The sequence below is a fragment of the Danio rerio genome, chromosome 20 (genome assembly GCF_049306965.1).
Source record: "Danio rerio strain Tuebingen ecotype United States chromosome 20, GRCz12tu, whole genome shotgun sequence".
In the NCBI taxonomy this organism is placed as follows: domain Eukaryota; kingdom Metazoa; phylum Chordata; class Actinopteri; order Cypriniformes; family Danionidae; genus Danio; species Danio rerio.
This window is the reverse complement of record NC_133195.1, coordinates 16,238,378-16,255,000: the sequence shown is the minus strand read 5'-3', so window position 1 is coordinate 16,255,000 and position 16,623 is coordinate 16,238,378. Positions and strand designations below refer to the sequence as shown.

Here is a 16,623-nt window from a genome sequence, read left to right as displayed (position 1 = left end):
TTATTACCGCAAATTACATTTGGACTAGCAAAATAAAAAACAACAACACCACAAAAACTAAGCAACAACAACAAAAAATAATTTAAATGAGCATTAGATGTAGCGTTACATGGACACCGAAAAATAAGACCTGTACTAAAATATTAAAGACCTGGAACAGTGAATTTAAGACGTTTTAAGACCTAAAATTTCGATTTATAAATTTGAGACTTTTTAAGATCCTGAGGAAACCCTGTAAACTGTGCAGAGCTGCAGCTTTCCAGGAACTGGATTTGATACCTGTATCTAACCCTTTATGGAAGATCATGTGGGAAATGTTCTTTTCTCTTGTTTCCCTTCAATGAATCCAATCAGATGCCCTTTAAAATCACTTTATTTCAAATGCAGGATTATTTCACAGTCTCCCAAAGGAAAGCCAAGGCTGACTTACACTGGGAATATATATTTATTTACAAATAAATATAACGCAAAAAAAAGACAACCAGTAAAATCATATAAAAGTTTCAGGTGTGTTCAGTTCACCATCAGCGACACTCAATCATCATCCTCATCATCATCATCACGCACGACTATTACATTACTGACCAATCACAAGCCGTTAAAATGACGGCAGAAAAGAAAATTACAGTTTGTACATAAATAATTAAAATCTGGAGGGGAAAAAACTGCAAATAATGCCTTGATATTAAATTAATACAAACTCGTCACTAATAACCACGCTCAATATTCGTCAACTATGGAAAAACAAAAATGTACAGCAAGTAATAGCAGCAAATATTAAGTAACATTACCTTTCAGAGTGACTTTTGTTAAGATGATGACATCACAGCCACGGTGACATCATAAGGAATCTGATTTGGCCCCTCCCACCTGAGAAGACAGTATTTCACAGACCTACCCTTTTAAATGTGCACGCGCGTCATGTCGTAAGCAGAAGGAATTGATCTTCTAACTAGCTAAAAAATAGGACATCGAAATACCAGAAGAGCGCAGGGCGAACGTTTGTTATTCTCCATGTAACATAAACCCTTAATTTGTCTTTACTGAATGCATGTACAACAAAAATACCCATTGTGCGCATACTAGAGATTGGTCTGCACCAGTGTTGTGCCTTGTTGCGAGAGCTTGATATGTTGGGTAGTCGCACACACACTAATTAAACCCTGCCCCTGTTTGTAACGTTTCCAGACCCTGCCAAATAGGCAAATACAGTGGGCAGCCCAACCCTGTGCAGCGCCCCCCTCTGGTACGAAGGAATGACAGCAAAAAGATGAGGGAGAGGAGGGAGGAAGAGTCCTGTTATGCCTCTAACCTCCCGGCCAGACACTAGCGATACCGCAAGATCACAGGAACTGCAGAAAGAGAGGGAAAGCTTAAGTAAAATACATTTAAAGGTAATATGGTGAAGTATGTAGTAGAAATGTTTATGGAGGAGACTTACCAATTATGATAAGGAGAAGGATGACCACTACCAACGCTACAATCATCTTCATCTAAGGAAGACAAAACAGCGGGGAAATTAGGATCATAAAATGAGGTTTGTTCAAAAATAATAAACAATAATGACAGTCTAAGACAGACAAACAGATAGACAAACGGAGACAGATATACAGACGGACAGACAACATTGTATTCTGTTACCAGCTTGCTATATGCATTAATATGTTGTTAGAATGTTATTACTTCTAGCACGACTTAGTTGGTAGACCGAATAAGAATGGTGATTATTTAGCACAAATTAAAATGTTGCTAACCTGTTTCTAACATGAATTAGCAAATTTGCATGTTTCTGACATGTTTGTAAGATGACATACCATGTTGCTAACAAGAATTATCACGGTTTAAGTGGGTTTCTGACATCAATTAACATGTTGCTAGCATGAATTAAGCAGCTAGCAGCATAATTTAACATGGTGATAACATTTCTAGCATGTTGATAAACAAAGTTTGTGTAAAGTCACAAGATAGTAGCATAATTAGCAGGGAGATAACATGCTTCTAGCACTAATTAACGTGTTGCATATTTATTTCTAACATAATTAATTACCATGTTGCTGGCATGAATTGCCATGTTGATACTGGATTTCTAACATGACACAGCATGTTGCCAGCAAGGATAATCTTGGTTTAGTTGTGTTTCTGACATTAATTAACATGTTGCTAGCAGGAATTAACATTTTAATAACATTTATAGCATGCTGGTTAAAAAAATATAATGTTGCAGCCATGTTTTTAACATGAATTAGCATGTTGCTAACATTAAATAACATGTTACTGGTGTGTTAGCATCAATAATGTCATGCTAGCAGTGAGCTAATTCTTGTTAGAAGGATGGCAGCAACATTGTATTATTGTATCATTGTATTATTGTTATGAATTCTAGCATGAAGTAACAAGTTGATAAACTAAGTAGAATGGTGATTCTTTATCATGGATTAATATGTTGCTAACCTTTTTCTACAAGAATTGCCATGTTGCTACATTATATCTTGAGTAAATTCACAAGTTGGTAGCATGAAGTAACATGGGGATAACATACTTCTAGCATGGATTGACATGTTCTGGCATGAATAACCATGTTAGTGGCATAAGTTGCCATGTTGCTACCATATTTCTAACATGAATTAGCAAGTTGGTAACAAAATTGCATGTTGCTGACATGTTTCTAACATAACACACCATGTTAACATTTTGTTTCTGACATTAACTAACATGTTGCTAGCATGGGTTAAGCAGCTAGCGGCATGAATTAAGATGGTGATAACATTTCCAGCATGTTGGTAACAAAATAAGACATTGCAGCCATGTTTCTAACATGTATTAGCATGTCACTAGCATGAAACAACATTTTTACTGGTGTGTTAGAATCACTAATATAGCAATTCAAACTAGCAGTGAGCAAAATAGTGTTAGAAACATTACAGCAACTTGCAATAAGCATTAATTAGTATGTAGCTAGCATGAATTACCAGGTTGTTATTATTTCTAGCATGAATTACCAAGTTGGTAAACTAATTAGAATGGTTAATTTTTATTATGGATTAATATGTTGCTAACCTGATTCTAGCATGATTTGCCATGTTGATATTTTGTGTAAAATAACAAGTTGGTAGCATTAATTAGCATAGGGATAACATGCTAACATGGACTCAATGAAAATGTTGCTAACCTACTTCTAGCATGAATAACCAAGTTGCTAAGAAAATGGAATGTTGCTGACATGTTTCTTACATGAAATAGCATGTTGCTAGCAAAAATTATCATGATTTTAGTGTTTCTAAAATAATTAACACATTGCTAAAATCGATTAAGAAGCTACCAGCATGATTTAACATGGTGATAACATTTCTAGAATGTTGGTTACAAAATATGATGTTGCAGTCATGTTTTTAACTTGAATTAGCATGTTGCTAGCATGAAATAACATGTTACTGTTGTGTTAGAATCACTAATACAATGATTCATGCTAGCAGTGTGCCAATTCTGGGTAGAAACATGGCAGCAGCATTGTATTCTGTTACCAGCTTGCTATTAGCATTAATTAGTAAGTTGCTAGCATGAATTAGCATGTTGTTATTATTTCCAGCATGAAGTAACATGTAGGTAAACTAATTAGAATGGTGATTCTTTATCATGGATTAATATGTTGCTAACCTGTTTCTAGCATGAATTTCCATGTTCCTACTTTATGTCTTGTGTAAACTCACAAGTTGGTAGCATGAATTAGCATGGAGATAACAAGCTTCTAACATAAAATAACATTTTGCTAACCTATTTTTAACATAAATGTCCATGTTGTTATTGTATTTCTAACATGAATTAGCAAGTTGGTAACAAAATTGGATGTTGCTGACATGTTTCTAACATGACATAGCATGTTGCAAGAATTATCATGGTTTTGGTGTGTTTCTGACATTAATTAACTTGTTGCTACCATGAGATAAGCAGCTAGCAGCATGCAGTAACATGGTGATAACATTTCTAGCATAATTATCATACTAATTATGATACTAACTATCAGACTAAATGAACCAATTTCTCTTTTGGGCCCGACAAAACATACCAAGAGAACAGGACTACATGTGTGAACACACTCTCAGAACTGTTATATGTATATTAGGGTCACCTTCGTGTCTCTCCACCACATCCTTCTGTGAAGCTGCTTGGCTCTGCTGCTGAACGCTGATGCATTGTCCGATAGGCTTTCTGAAAGTCACGTGACATGACAGGATCAGTACCAAGGTGGACTTGGGACATACAGGTGCCATTATGTAGACCCTTAAAATCATTTTATATGGATAAACATTGTCTCCTGGAGATGCTTGTTGACTTTCCGAATGCAGTATTGAGATGTTACAGCTCAACATGTGGGATCAACTGAAACATGTTCAGCCTCATTAGTGCAAGAAGAAGAAGAATCAGTGAAGCTGAGCTCATACCAGCTGCCATTTAAAAACACAGCAGAGGATCAATTCTTATACAGCCAGAAAGACGCGCAGAAAACAGGTGCCCTTACCAGATGGTTTCTTTCCATTTATGCATGAAAAGGATGTAACATTTTTTTTTTAGATTCACCTTCAGAGCTCGGCACAAAGACAGTATTGCAGACAGCAGATGGAAAACATTCACCCTTTAGAGAGTGACAATGTCTTCCAGATGCTGCATTATAAAGCTACTTGTTCGCACATTTGCAAACAATGCAGAGGCGTTTCTAAAGCATAAACAATGGATACAAGACACTGAAGCATGTGTCTGAGCACAGTACAGCCTGTTTTGATTTTTGTACACTAACCAGCAACTTTATCATGCACGTTTCTCTAGTACCTACAGTACGATATCAAAGGTGCTCTACTGGATTAAGATCTGATGTCTGTGAAGGCCATTACGATTATAGTAAACTCTCTAGATATTTCCAAGAAATGTTGCAAATGGGATTGAAAATGTATACGCACAATTCAGTACACCACAAATTTTATCCGCTAAGAAGGTGCATACACTATAATGGAAACCTGTTAAGTTCTGTATTGATTATAAAATATTGTCTATTACCTATAAAGCTTTAAATAATCTAGCTCCTCTTTATCTAATCAAGCTTCTGTCTCACTAAAATCCAACCCCTCTTTATAATTAAAAAAAAAATCAGGGCTTCTGGTAGTACCTAGAATAGCAAAGTCGAGTAAAGGAGGTCGAGCCTTCTCTTTTATGGCTCCTAAACTCTGCAATAGCCTTTCTGATAATGTCCGAGGCTCAGACACACTCTCGCAGATCAAAACTAGATTTAAGACCTATCTTTTTTGTAAAAAATAAACTCAAAGCATCACATAGGGCTATGATGCATGAATGTGCTCTCGTTTATAAACACTATGAACAGCAGCTATGCTAATTATTCTCTTTATTCACAGTTTCCACCTGGGGATACTCATCCCGAGGCCCCCAGAGATTATGCAGCGCCACTGATGCAATTAATGACCTGTGAAGATATGATCCCAAGCTTTCCATAATCCTGGACCAGGCCGTATCCTGAGCAGCTGCTGTGGTGGTGGTCATGGAGGAGTGGAGAGCATGAGACTGATTCCTGTGGAACTCCAGGGACAGATGAGTCTTCACTGACGTCCAGTGTTCTCCAGCCTCCAGCATCTAGACTGCAGCTCTGCACAAGACGTTTGGCAATAGGAGAAATGGTTCTGAGCCTAGTTTTTTCTCAAGGTTTTTTATCCTTCACTTTCGCCAATTGGTGAGGATTTTTCCTTGCCGCTTTCGCCAATGACTTGTATGGTTCAGGACTTGTAGAGCTGTGCATCGATGGATTTGCTCTACAACGATCGGACTCTCAGCAGTGAATATTACACCACACTGAACTGAACTTAAACATTGAAAACTGAACTCACATGGTTTCAGTTCACTATATTCTTCTATGTGAAGTTGCTTTGACACAATCTATATTGTAAAAACACTATACAAATAAAGATGAATTGAAACTGAATTTAATTGAATCTCTCCACACCACGAGTGTGCAGGATCTGTTTGGATGATGCAATGGCGGCCACAGGACAATGGTGCCAGTGTGCTCACCACACACTAGGTATAGATGGAGCGGAGAGACAACGATAGAGCCAATTTGGTGGAGGGTTGTGATTGGGAAGCCATGATAAATTTAGCCAGGGTAACGGGGTATCACATCTACTCTTTACGAGAAGTCCCATGAGATTTTTAATGACCACAGAGAGACAGGACCTCGGTTTAACAACTAATCTGAAAGACGGTGCCCACTGACAGTATGGTGTACCCTTCACTATACTGGGGCATTGGGACTCAAACAGACCACAAATTGAGCACCCCTGCTGGCCTTACTAACACCACTGCTAACAGCAACCTAGTTTTCCCATGTGATCTCCCATCCAGGTACTGCCCAATCTCAGTCCTGCTTAGCGTCAGTGAATTGCTGGTCTTGGGCTGCAGGGGGATATGTCTGTGGTCAAGAAAGCCCAATAAAATCCACTATGTGCATCAAAAAGTCATCTGATTTAATTTCATCAGATCATGTGATAACAAAACATGGGCACAATGTGAGTGACATATCATATCACAATAATAGATATATCAGACCACATTATAAAACATCTAAAATGATATTTCGGCCTTTAGCCAAAGTTCATCCTCAAATCCATTTAGTATTGTTGACCCCCTTTTACTTTTAAAGACAATATAAGAACCTGTTAATTGGCATCATTGGTGAAACTATTAAACCTACACACAGGAGCCTGAGAAAAATGCTCATTTCAGAAGAACAGATGTAACTTAGAGGCTTTTGCTTCTGAACTCTTCATGTTTTTTTGGGACTAGCCACTCATTTCAGATCAGCGTAGACAAACCCATGCACAAACATCTTTTGGTTTATTTTTCACATCTTGGCCTGAAATGAGAAAAATACCACACCACAGTGTGGACCACAAGACATTTTACCCACTATCCTGGCCATGTGTCCCCAGGCGGTTCCCCAAACGAAATAACAGAAATGGGACATAACTCACAAGAGGTTCAGGTACGGTGAAATACAAAACTAACAGAAGGTCTGATTCTGACATCACACTGGGCTTCAGAACAGTTTCCCACAGTCCTCTGGATCAAGTTTGGTCAAGTTTAATGAGCTGTCGAATTTGACCGATTGGAAATAATAGTTTGTTTACACATGGCTTTCCCATCTATTCATTTGCAACTACAGGCACAGAAATTAATAACATAGATCTGCAAATCTGTCCTTGATTCATTATAGCTAAATTGAACTTAGTCCATTATGCCATTTAATGGACCCTCTAATTTTTGAGGCTTCAGTCATTGTTAGGGTACTCTTTAAATGTGGAAGCATTAACAACTGATATCAGAATATATATTTTAATTGTTCGATATGGACAGTAATTATCGAGATTACATTTTTGCCATATCGCCCAGCCCTAATTGAACTTAAATGAAATTGTTCCCATGTTCACAATACTACAGATTCCCAGTCTGAAGAAGAAACTACAAAACTTCTGTGATGGTCCAAGAATCATGTCTTGATTCTCTTGGAATTAAAGAAATTAGCAAGTGGCAAAGGATTCACAATGATTCGTTCACATCCATCTTACCAGATTTATCCTGCAGCTCATCTAGACGTTCTCCTCGTTCGATCACTTTGGAGATGTTTTCCTGCATGACGTCAATGACCTCATCGACCTGAGACTGCACCCTGAAGACCAACAAGACAGAGAGGACAACATGAGGGGAATGGTATGGTACTTCCTTTCGATTCAGCAGGACATTTTAACAGCTTCTGTGCACATGTTTAGGCCTGTGATTCTATTATTTTGAAAAAGTGAACCTTTTCTTCTTCTATAAACCATTCGGGATTCATCATTATGACTATGATCTGTTGACCCTGCAATGTCGAGAGGTGGTGAGAATGTTTTGCTAGACATAGTCTAGACACATCCAAATAGTTTGAAATATTTGATCTCATAGGCATGACAAGCAAATACGCACTAAATAGCATGTGAGGTATTTAGCTGCTCTCATACACCTGGCACAAGAGCTTGGCATGGCTTTTGAAAAGGGAGATTAACCTGTAAATGAACTGAGAACAGGATGTTTTGCCCCTTGCTTCTGTGCCTGGATGCCCGCCTAGTACAAACCATCATCAGTGCCAATGGCACAGGACCTTGCACATCTCTTGCACCTGGAATTGTACCTTCCACGTGCAGCCCTGCTTCCACATCAATAACCAACAGACAAATGAAGTAAGTGCAAAAATCAGAGAAGTACACAAAGGCAAGAAAAAAAAAAAACATTAGGAAAATTTCACCTTCCAAGGTTTCCCTATTAAATTCCATTGTTTTATGGGTCACTCTACAGTGCAGCACATGGTTACGTAAAGCTGGTGTCGTGTGGCTGCACACACTGGGCGAAGCTCTGCTAGGTCTCCACTGGGAGAATTACTGCAACACATTAGTATGTACCAAACTTCATAACAAAGAAAAGCTCACAGTCTGGCTACTACATCCACGTCAGGACCAGAAGAACTTTTGAATATTGGGAGTAGCTGTTTACTTTTGCCTGCAAATATTATGTTGTTTCATAGAAACCCAGATGGTTACAGTGCTTCCCTTCTTTGCAGACGGGAGGTGTGTTTGTGGGTGGGTGTTTTCACAGATGTCATTATAAAGGGTTACATAAACTACAAGCACAACGACATGGGCAGTGCTGGTTGAATCAAGAACTGCGATTTCCATAACACCCTGCCAGTGTAAATCTCTAGATATCTGCCTCCACATTTTTAAGCTCAGCTCATCCTACTACTTGAACATTTCTAGTTTTTCAGTTCTGAAAATAACTACCAAACTTAAAACATCAAGTCTTGACTTGAACTCAACCCTCTCTAGGTTTCTGCCTGGACTCAAACTTGACCATCTTCTGGTCCCAACTTTGACTCTCTCTTTTAGTCTCAGCCTCAACACAGACTGCATCCTCAGACTACAATCTTAGGCCATGTCCACATGGATATTTTAAATATTTTTTTCTGATTTTGTTTACATTAAAAAACAAAACTGTTCACATAAAAACAATGCATTGTCAAAGGCATGCCAAATTACCAGGAATCAATGAAAGCCTGGGACACACCAGGCCAACATGTTTATGCTTGTGTTAGTCTGTTTTTTCTTATCACTAGGTCTACAAAATGATTAATACAACCCATATCCTGAGCAGATGGCTGTTGTGGTCATTGAGTCGGTTTCTGCAAAGACCCCAGTGACAAATCGGTCAACGCATTGATCCTGTCTGCTAGTTTGAACAACTGCCTAGTGACCAACCTGGACCTGCACCTTTTCCCCAACGGGCATCCTTTATTCTCAAGCCTGTGGCATCCATACTGCACCTCTGTACAAGACATTTAGCAAGATTAAGAATGGTCTAGCCTGATTTCTCTCAAGGCTTGTTCTTCACTTCCTTCAATTGGTGAAATTTTGGTTCCTTGCCACTTTCGCCTCTTGCTTGCTTGGCTGCACTAGTGAAGCCGCACATTGGTGGACTGCTCTTCAGTGGATCGGCCTTCAGCAATGATATTTGCATTGATGCAGGCTCACACCAGATGTGGATGTAGGGTCTAGCGCAAGTGATTTACATGTTAGGTCAATGCAAAGAAGTGATTAGACATCCAGCGACGCTACTTGCACGAATGAAGTGAATCAAGCAAATAATGTGAATGGAGCAAATGACACTTCAGTTGAAAAATCTGAACTTTGGTGGACATTGGTGCAGCGTTAACCAGGAACTTGCTCTACTAGGGCCATGACTACAACATAGTTTCTTTTGATGGTGTCCCAAGGGAAAAATCCTCCAGTGAAAACAGGACAACAGCTCATCAAACTGGAACTAGCTCAGTCGGAAATACCACTGAAGGCTTCTGTGATCCTGGCACAGCTTCTGGAGAAGCACAGCTACTCTCTTCATAAAATTCATGTTAGCCATTAGCAACAAAGCTGAAGTCACAAGGCAGACAGATGCCCTCCCATGACATCAATCTTTGTCTATTGTGAACTGATTTTAACGCAAGAATGAAGTAAACTAAAAATATTTGTGCATCTAATTACAAGTGTGGTGTAAACACCCTATATCAATGAACTAAACTGAATTTATACTAAAACGGAAGTGAAACAGTTTCAATTTACTAGAACTACACCAGCATTCGACTTTACTCTCTGGCCTACCTGCCTGAATTCCTGGAAAATTCCACAATTTAAAATATTATTGCTTTTACTTTCTTTTCTTCATCTATGTTAGGCTGCTTTGACACAATCTGCATTGTTAAATAAGCTATAGATATAGATATAGTGTCTGGACCAAAAGCCTATGCTAGAACAGACCAAATGGACGACAACTGACTGAAATGAGAAGTATTGTACTGTCAATCCACAAAGGGAACACAGAACTAGTGCTGCTCACATACAAACCATAAACAACAGAAAAAATTTAAAAGAAAAATTGTGTACGTACTGTCTGATTTTATCATTTTGACCTCCAAATCTTGGTCCTGTCGGTCCTCTCCTTTAAAAAAAAACATTAAAAAAAAGCTAGACAAATCAAAAGCTGGACGCAAACAATAATTAATGCAGAAGATCTGTTATTATTCCAATTCAAGAGTGATTATGCACAACTGCAGACTTACAGGAAAAAGTCCTCCTCTTCATCAGAGTCTTCCTCCAGTAGGTTCCTCTGCAAATTAAGAAGATGAGTATATCAGGCTGGGCACAACTGGGCATTGTGGGTTTAATCTAATGTTCTGTCTGAATTGAAACCAGGTGTTTGAAATAACAGTCTGAGACTCAATCAATTCTTATTGTTATGTTTACAGTGGTCTGCCAGCCGTCAAGGACAACTGAACACTCTGAAGGGCACAATGTGGTCACACCGTGTGATGCTGGCTTTCCTAGAAAATAATTTACCCAAAGATAAACCTGTTCAGGACATGGAGACAAGGAGACACTGCTGATGAACAAAGAGATATAAAGTCCATGCGGTCTGCATTCAATCACAGATCAGGAGGCATCTAGTTGACCTCTCATTAGTTTTGTTGTAACATCCATGACTGATCACATACCTCAGCTGATCATTTCAACATCTCCATGACTAATGTTATATAACTCTCTATAACTGCATCCAGACCTGTGATACTTCGCTAAAATTCCTTCTGGAAAATTCCATGCTACCTTACCAGGAAAAAACACCATGGAAAAGAAACAATAAATGATTTTTTTCTCTTTTGAAAGCTATAAATGTAATGGAAATGCATGGCTTAAAGCCTTCAAAATTCAGTCCCACCATATACTAAATGGCCATATCTACTAGATGCATTAAAACTATGTAAACTAAAGTGTTTAGATTGTATTGCACAGCACTTATAGTGCTATTAAGGTCAGGGACAGGTTTGTTGGCATGTTTAAGGGTGGGTTAAGATTTAAGGTTTTGGTCAACTGTGTATATGTGATTACAGAAATAAATTACAGTTGTAATTACAAGCAGATAATTAAAAATGTATATACAAGTACAATGTAAAACATGTATGTATGTGTATAATAAGTGGTTTGTACCAAATTATTAATTTAAAAGCGAGTACACGGTAGTTAAGGCCACTTAATATTAAGTGAAACCCAAAATTTAACAAGACTTGTGATGTTTAAATATGCTGATGTTCCACAATGAGTGATGAAGAAAATCTCAAATCACTATAGTCACTGCTGATTTATTTTTTGACCATTTGTAGGTTAAATGGTTTGGACATTTTTTTTATTATTACTTCATTAAAAAGTATTAATGTATATGTATAATTGCCTCTAGATATCTAAATATCTAAAATATCTAGTTCTACAGATTTAGTTCAGTGGAGGCAGATTTATTTTAAATGATTCCGACTGATTATAACTCGGAGTCAAAAACATAATTTGTCTATATCCATTAGAATTCTCCACCAAGTCAGCGCCAGTAGCCTAGTGGTACTGCGCGCTGACATATAGGACCAGTGTGCTCGTGGCGACCCTGGTTTGATTCCCGTCTCGAGGTCCTTTGCCGATCTTTTCCCTCTCTCTGCTCCCAGTGCTTTCCTGTCTGGATTCTCTACTGTCCTATAAAAATAAAGGTGAAAAAAAAAAAAAGAAGTCTCCACCATAAGACATTATCACAATACTCGTGTCATGATGGAATATTATTGTCACTTTGATTATGTTGTAATATTCTGCAATTTATATAATTTTCCAACTTCAAATGATGTCCCCAAAAGAAAAAGTTTTGTTTTGAACTTAACAGAAACATTTTTCAGTTTATTTATCTCACTCTTTGTCTGTTTTACCAGTGTTTATACCTATATTCTCTGGTTATCATTGAAACAGCCACAATGGAGTTTAGTGTCTTGCAAATCGCTGCACAGTAGCTAGAGCGATCTGGAAATAATGTGTTTTCAATGTAATCGGGGCTTAAGCAACAACAGCAATTGGTCAGTTTAGATTGTGCTGCTGATTTTAATAAGTTCAGCAAGCAGTTTTTCAAAATTTTAGGTTTCTTGGGCGAACAATATGTCACAAATATGGCCGCCTACATTTCCTTGAAAGGGTAAAAAGTATTTGAACGTGGACAGGAAATACATTGGTAGAACTTTAATTTGGTAGTCATTTAGTTCTGTGGTTCCCAAAGTGGGAATCGAAGGACAATGAGAGGGGGGTCACTTGGTGATCTCCAAACATGCCAATTCACTTTATTAAAATATTAGAATTTCTATATTTTATCCATAACCTAATGAAGAACAAAATAGTAGTCAATAGTTACATAAAAAAAAAAAATTCGACCTCTAGGGTGATTACATTATAATAAAGACACAGCACGTTGATTTTATGGCATTAGGTTAAACTTTGACACATTTACGGCACTTTAGTACATTAAAAATAAATATAGGCCACACAGAACATGGAGGATGATCTCCCAGTGGTGTTCTCCAAAGTTAAATGATGATTAGACTTGGGCCTATTGGCATGTGTGCACCGTTGTGTGCAAGGTTTATATTATTTATAACCACCTTGGAGGATATTGGACGTCGAAAGTCACTGGTATTGTTATTTTGAAGGCTGAAAAGTTAGGGAACCTCTGCATTACTGAATGTTTTCACAAACATGAACAAACAATTGGTAATATATTTATTACTGTATTTATTCAACTTTGTTAATGTTAGTTAATGTTTTTTAAGTTAAATAACAGTAGTTAATGCATTGGGAATTAACATTAGCAAGCACAACTTTGGATTTTAATGCATTAATGTTAAACTATGATTAATAAATGTTTTACAAGATTACCCATACTAAATTAATGTTAGTAAATACATTAACTAATGGACCATTGTTCTAAAGTGCTACTGATACATTTATAAACACCTTGTGTGAATGGTAAAGTGACTCTATTGTCCACTTGTGATCAGATTGAAGAGAACACACCTTAATACCAGGTGTGAACTGCGAACAAGAACCCAGAGTACAAAATACTAGTAGTTTTCCAAGCATTTTTAGGATAATTCCTCACCGTCAAATAAACACTGCTGTTTTTAAACAGCCATTCAGAGGTCTGGCATCTGCAAGCAGATTTTAGGAAATTCAATCAAATGATTCAGTATTCAGGAAATTGCTTTGAGACTTCACATAGCTTTGCAAGAACTCATTTCCAATCAACGCTTTACAAGAGGATATTTAAAAAACAAACCAAGAACCTGCTCTTTTAACGGGTCACTGTCAGTGGTGTTATATAACCAGCACGTGGTAAAGCCACATTCGTCTCAGCTCGTACACACTCTTATTCTCTCGCCGCTGCCGAGTTCAAACGTCTATGAGAGGCAAATTAGAGGAGACTTTGTGTTGGATTTGCTAATGTCTGAATCCTCCAACAGCACTAATACATCAGTCGGGAGTTGCACCCAAGTGAAATACACAAGGTTATCATATTCTGGCATTAGCATATGGCTTTTGACTAATGGCTGGCAGGGTTTTTATAATGACAGAGTGTGTAGGACTGGCAGAAGATGGAGACATTGAATGTCAATAATGAGATCAGTACTGACAGATTCTTGGGAAGGGCTCCGCTAATTTAAATCCCCCCCTGTGTGAGCTAATGCCTTTTACATGATGACATTTGTCTTCATTTTTAAGTTGACTTTTCCGTTCGCTGCCTGACTTTGTTGTTCAGAAATAGAAATTGTAATGAAAGTTTGACTTCCTCTACCATTCAAAAGTTTTTTTTTTCAAAGAAATTGTGATCAACAAGACTGCAACTCCTTGCTAAAAAATACAGTGAAACAGTGGTCTGTTGCAATTCTTGATTCTGAGTGGCTGGAAGGTATGTGAAATAATCACTAGAATGCGCAAGTAGTTCCGGTCAGTTTTGATCACAGTTCAGAATAAATGTGCTTCCCTCAAACATTAGTAGTAACCATAGTAACTCAGCGACAGTTGACAATAGCTGTGTCTTATTTCAGAGGCTGCATCCTCTGAAGGAGGCAGACTTCAAAGGCAAGTACTTCGAAGTCCACACAGGCTGAACCAAGCGCTTTGAAATTAGATGATCTAGCCTATAGAGGCGGTTCTCGTCACCAACAGCTGCTGTTAATAAGTGGTGATAAAATTTGTAATGACTTTTTAAAAGTGATTTTAAAACTTATTTTAAGAGATTTGAGTGCAAAACAAGGATTATAAATGCTATAAATATATTTGCTTTGGTCCAAACACCTACACATAAAAATGTAAACCGTCTATAAAATCACTCTTTAGCAAGACAAGTCATACTCTTTTTGTTTTTTGTTTAGACATCCAAGTAAAATAAACAATTCATAAATTTAAACTGGAGTAAACGAAGCACGCATTTGGAGGCTGCGTGTGAAGGAACGCTGCGTGTGAAGGAACCTTCTATTTTTTTTTAAATGAGAAAGCCTTCGTCGCACCGCAGTGACGCAGCGCACTTCTAATGTATCCTTCGGAGGATGCAGCCTCTGAAATGAGACACAGCTAGAGTCTTAATATTTTGTGCAATTTCAAAGACTATAGCTGAGTCTCATTTCAAAGGCTGCATCCTCCAAAGGATGCATTCGAAGTGCGCTGCGTCATCGCAGTGTGACGAAGGCTGTGTCATTTCAAAAAAATTAGAAGGATCCTTCACACGCAGCCTCTAAATGCATCGTTCATTTTCCAGGCAATGAAGGACACAACCGGTGAATCCTTCGTGGCCTCGAACATCTCAAGATTCATTGTGCGCTGATAACAGCAGGACGCTTTTAAAAGAAAACTCCGGTTTTAATGTATGAATTTAGTTTATTTTACTTGCATATGTAAACACATGTTAAAAAGCAAAAAGAGTGTGACATGTCTTACTAAAGAGCGCTTATTAATGGCAGCGGTTACAGTTGCCTGGTGACAAGATCCGTCCTCTATAGGCTAGATCGTCCCATTTCAAAACGCTCGGTTCAGCCTGTGTGGACTTCGAAGGGCTCACCTTTGAAGTCTGCATCCTTCTGTATACTGTACAAATACTGTATTTATTTCCTTTTTCTTATTTACAGGGAGGAAAATAACTGAATATATAAAGTTAAAATCATTTGCCCTCCTGAATTATTAGCGACACCTGAATTATTAGGGATTATAGATTGTGAATAGAGCACACAATTTAGAATTTAGTTTTTATTTTAGCGTTTAAAAAAAAAAAAAGCATGATGGTAAAATACGAACGCAGTTATGAAGATATTAAGACATGCGTTTGTTTGTTGTAATTATAACAAAAAAATACTAATCTGTAGGTCTCCTTATTTCTGGGTGCAGCTGTGGCTGGTGTATTCTGGGAAATATTTCTTACCCCTTGGTTTCGAGTGTGGTCCTGAAAAATCTTCATTTGAAGGGGTGTATACCTCTTGCCCTTAGCACTACCCCTTCAAGCTAAAGAGAATTGGGACAGCACTACCCCTTCATGGGCATGTGCAAAACGAGGGGTAGGGGTAACATAGATATTTACACTAGATATCGCATAGGGACCCTGAGCAATGCAAAAGAAATATGACAACGAGATGCTGCGCTGCAAGAAACTTGTATTATTGTCGGCTAGTGAAAGAGTCGTTCGGGGGATTCATTCACAAACGAATCGCTCCCTCCGTCAGTATGAGAAGTGAAAGCAGGAGAGGAGGTGTGTTTCAGGACATGATTAGATCAAATTTAACAGGGAGGGTGAATAGTACATTTCTGTACACACAAACACAAGCTTTTTGTCAGGAATGCCCGTGCGGTCACTGATCCATCAATGTAGAAAAGTGATGTAAAATTATAATTTTTGTAATTAGAAAAAAAAAATTTACATACTAACATCCAGGAAAACTCCCATCCCGATTATAGATATATGTGTATGTGTGTATATCTCTGGCTTTGGATAGCCACAGTCCTCCACTGTACCTTGGTCCCGCATTCATTTCAAAGGAGCGCTACCCTGTACCAAGATGGCAGCGCTATTGACGCATTCCGTCCAATAGACAACAATAGGCTAGGTGACATCTAATGTATATATCTATGTAGGGGTAAGGGG

General features: G+C 38.0%; 1 protein-coding gene and 1 long non-coding RNA gene across 4 annotated transcripts in view; one reads left to right on the top strand and one right to left on the bottom strand.

The window, feature by feature from the left end:
* Positions 1-354: 354 nt before the first annotated feature.
* Positions 355-16,623, bottom strand: part of vamp4 (vesicle-associated membrane protein 4) — a 31,000-nt gene continuing 14,731 nt past the window's right edge. For 2 of the 3 annotated variants that reach the window (NM_200735.3, NM_001433724.1), the window contains 6 exon segments: positions 355-1,352; positions 1,442-1,493; positions 4,127-4,206; positions 7,626-7,726; positions 10,528-10,578; positions 10,700-10,746. In NM_200735.3, the coding sequence (NP_957029.3) occupies positions 1,327-1,352; positions 1,442-1,493; positions 4,127-4,206; positions 7,626-7,726; positions 10,528-10,578; positions 10,700-10,746 (357 nt within the window). In that variant the 3' untranslated portion in view covers positions 355-1,326. 3 annotated transcript variants of the gene reach the window in all.
* Positions 1,189-5,983, top strand: LOC141379269 (uncharacterized). The gene is made up of 2 exons (XR_012395783.1): positions 1,189-4,506; positions 5,403-5,983. It is a non-coding gene; the product is annotated as an uncharacterized lncRNA (long non-coding RNA).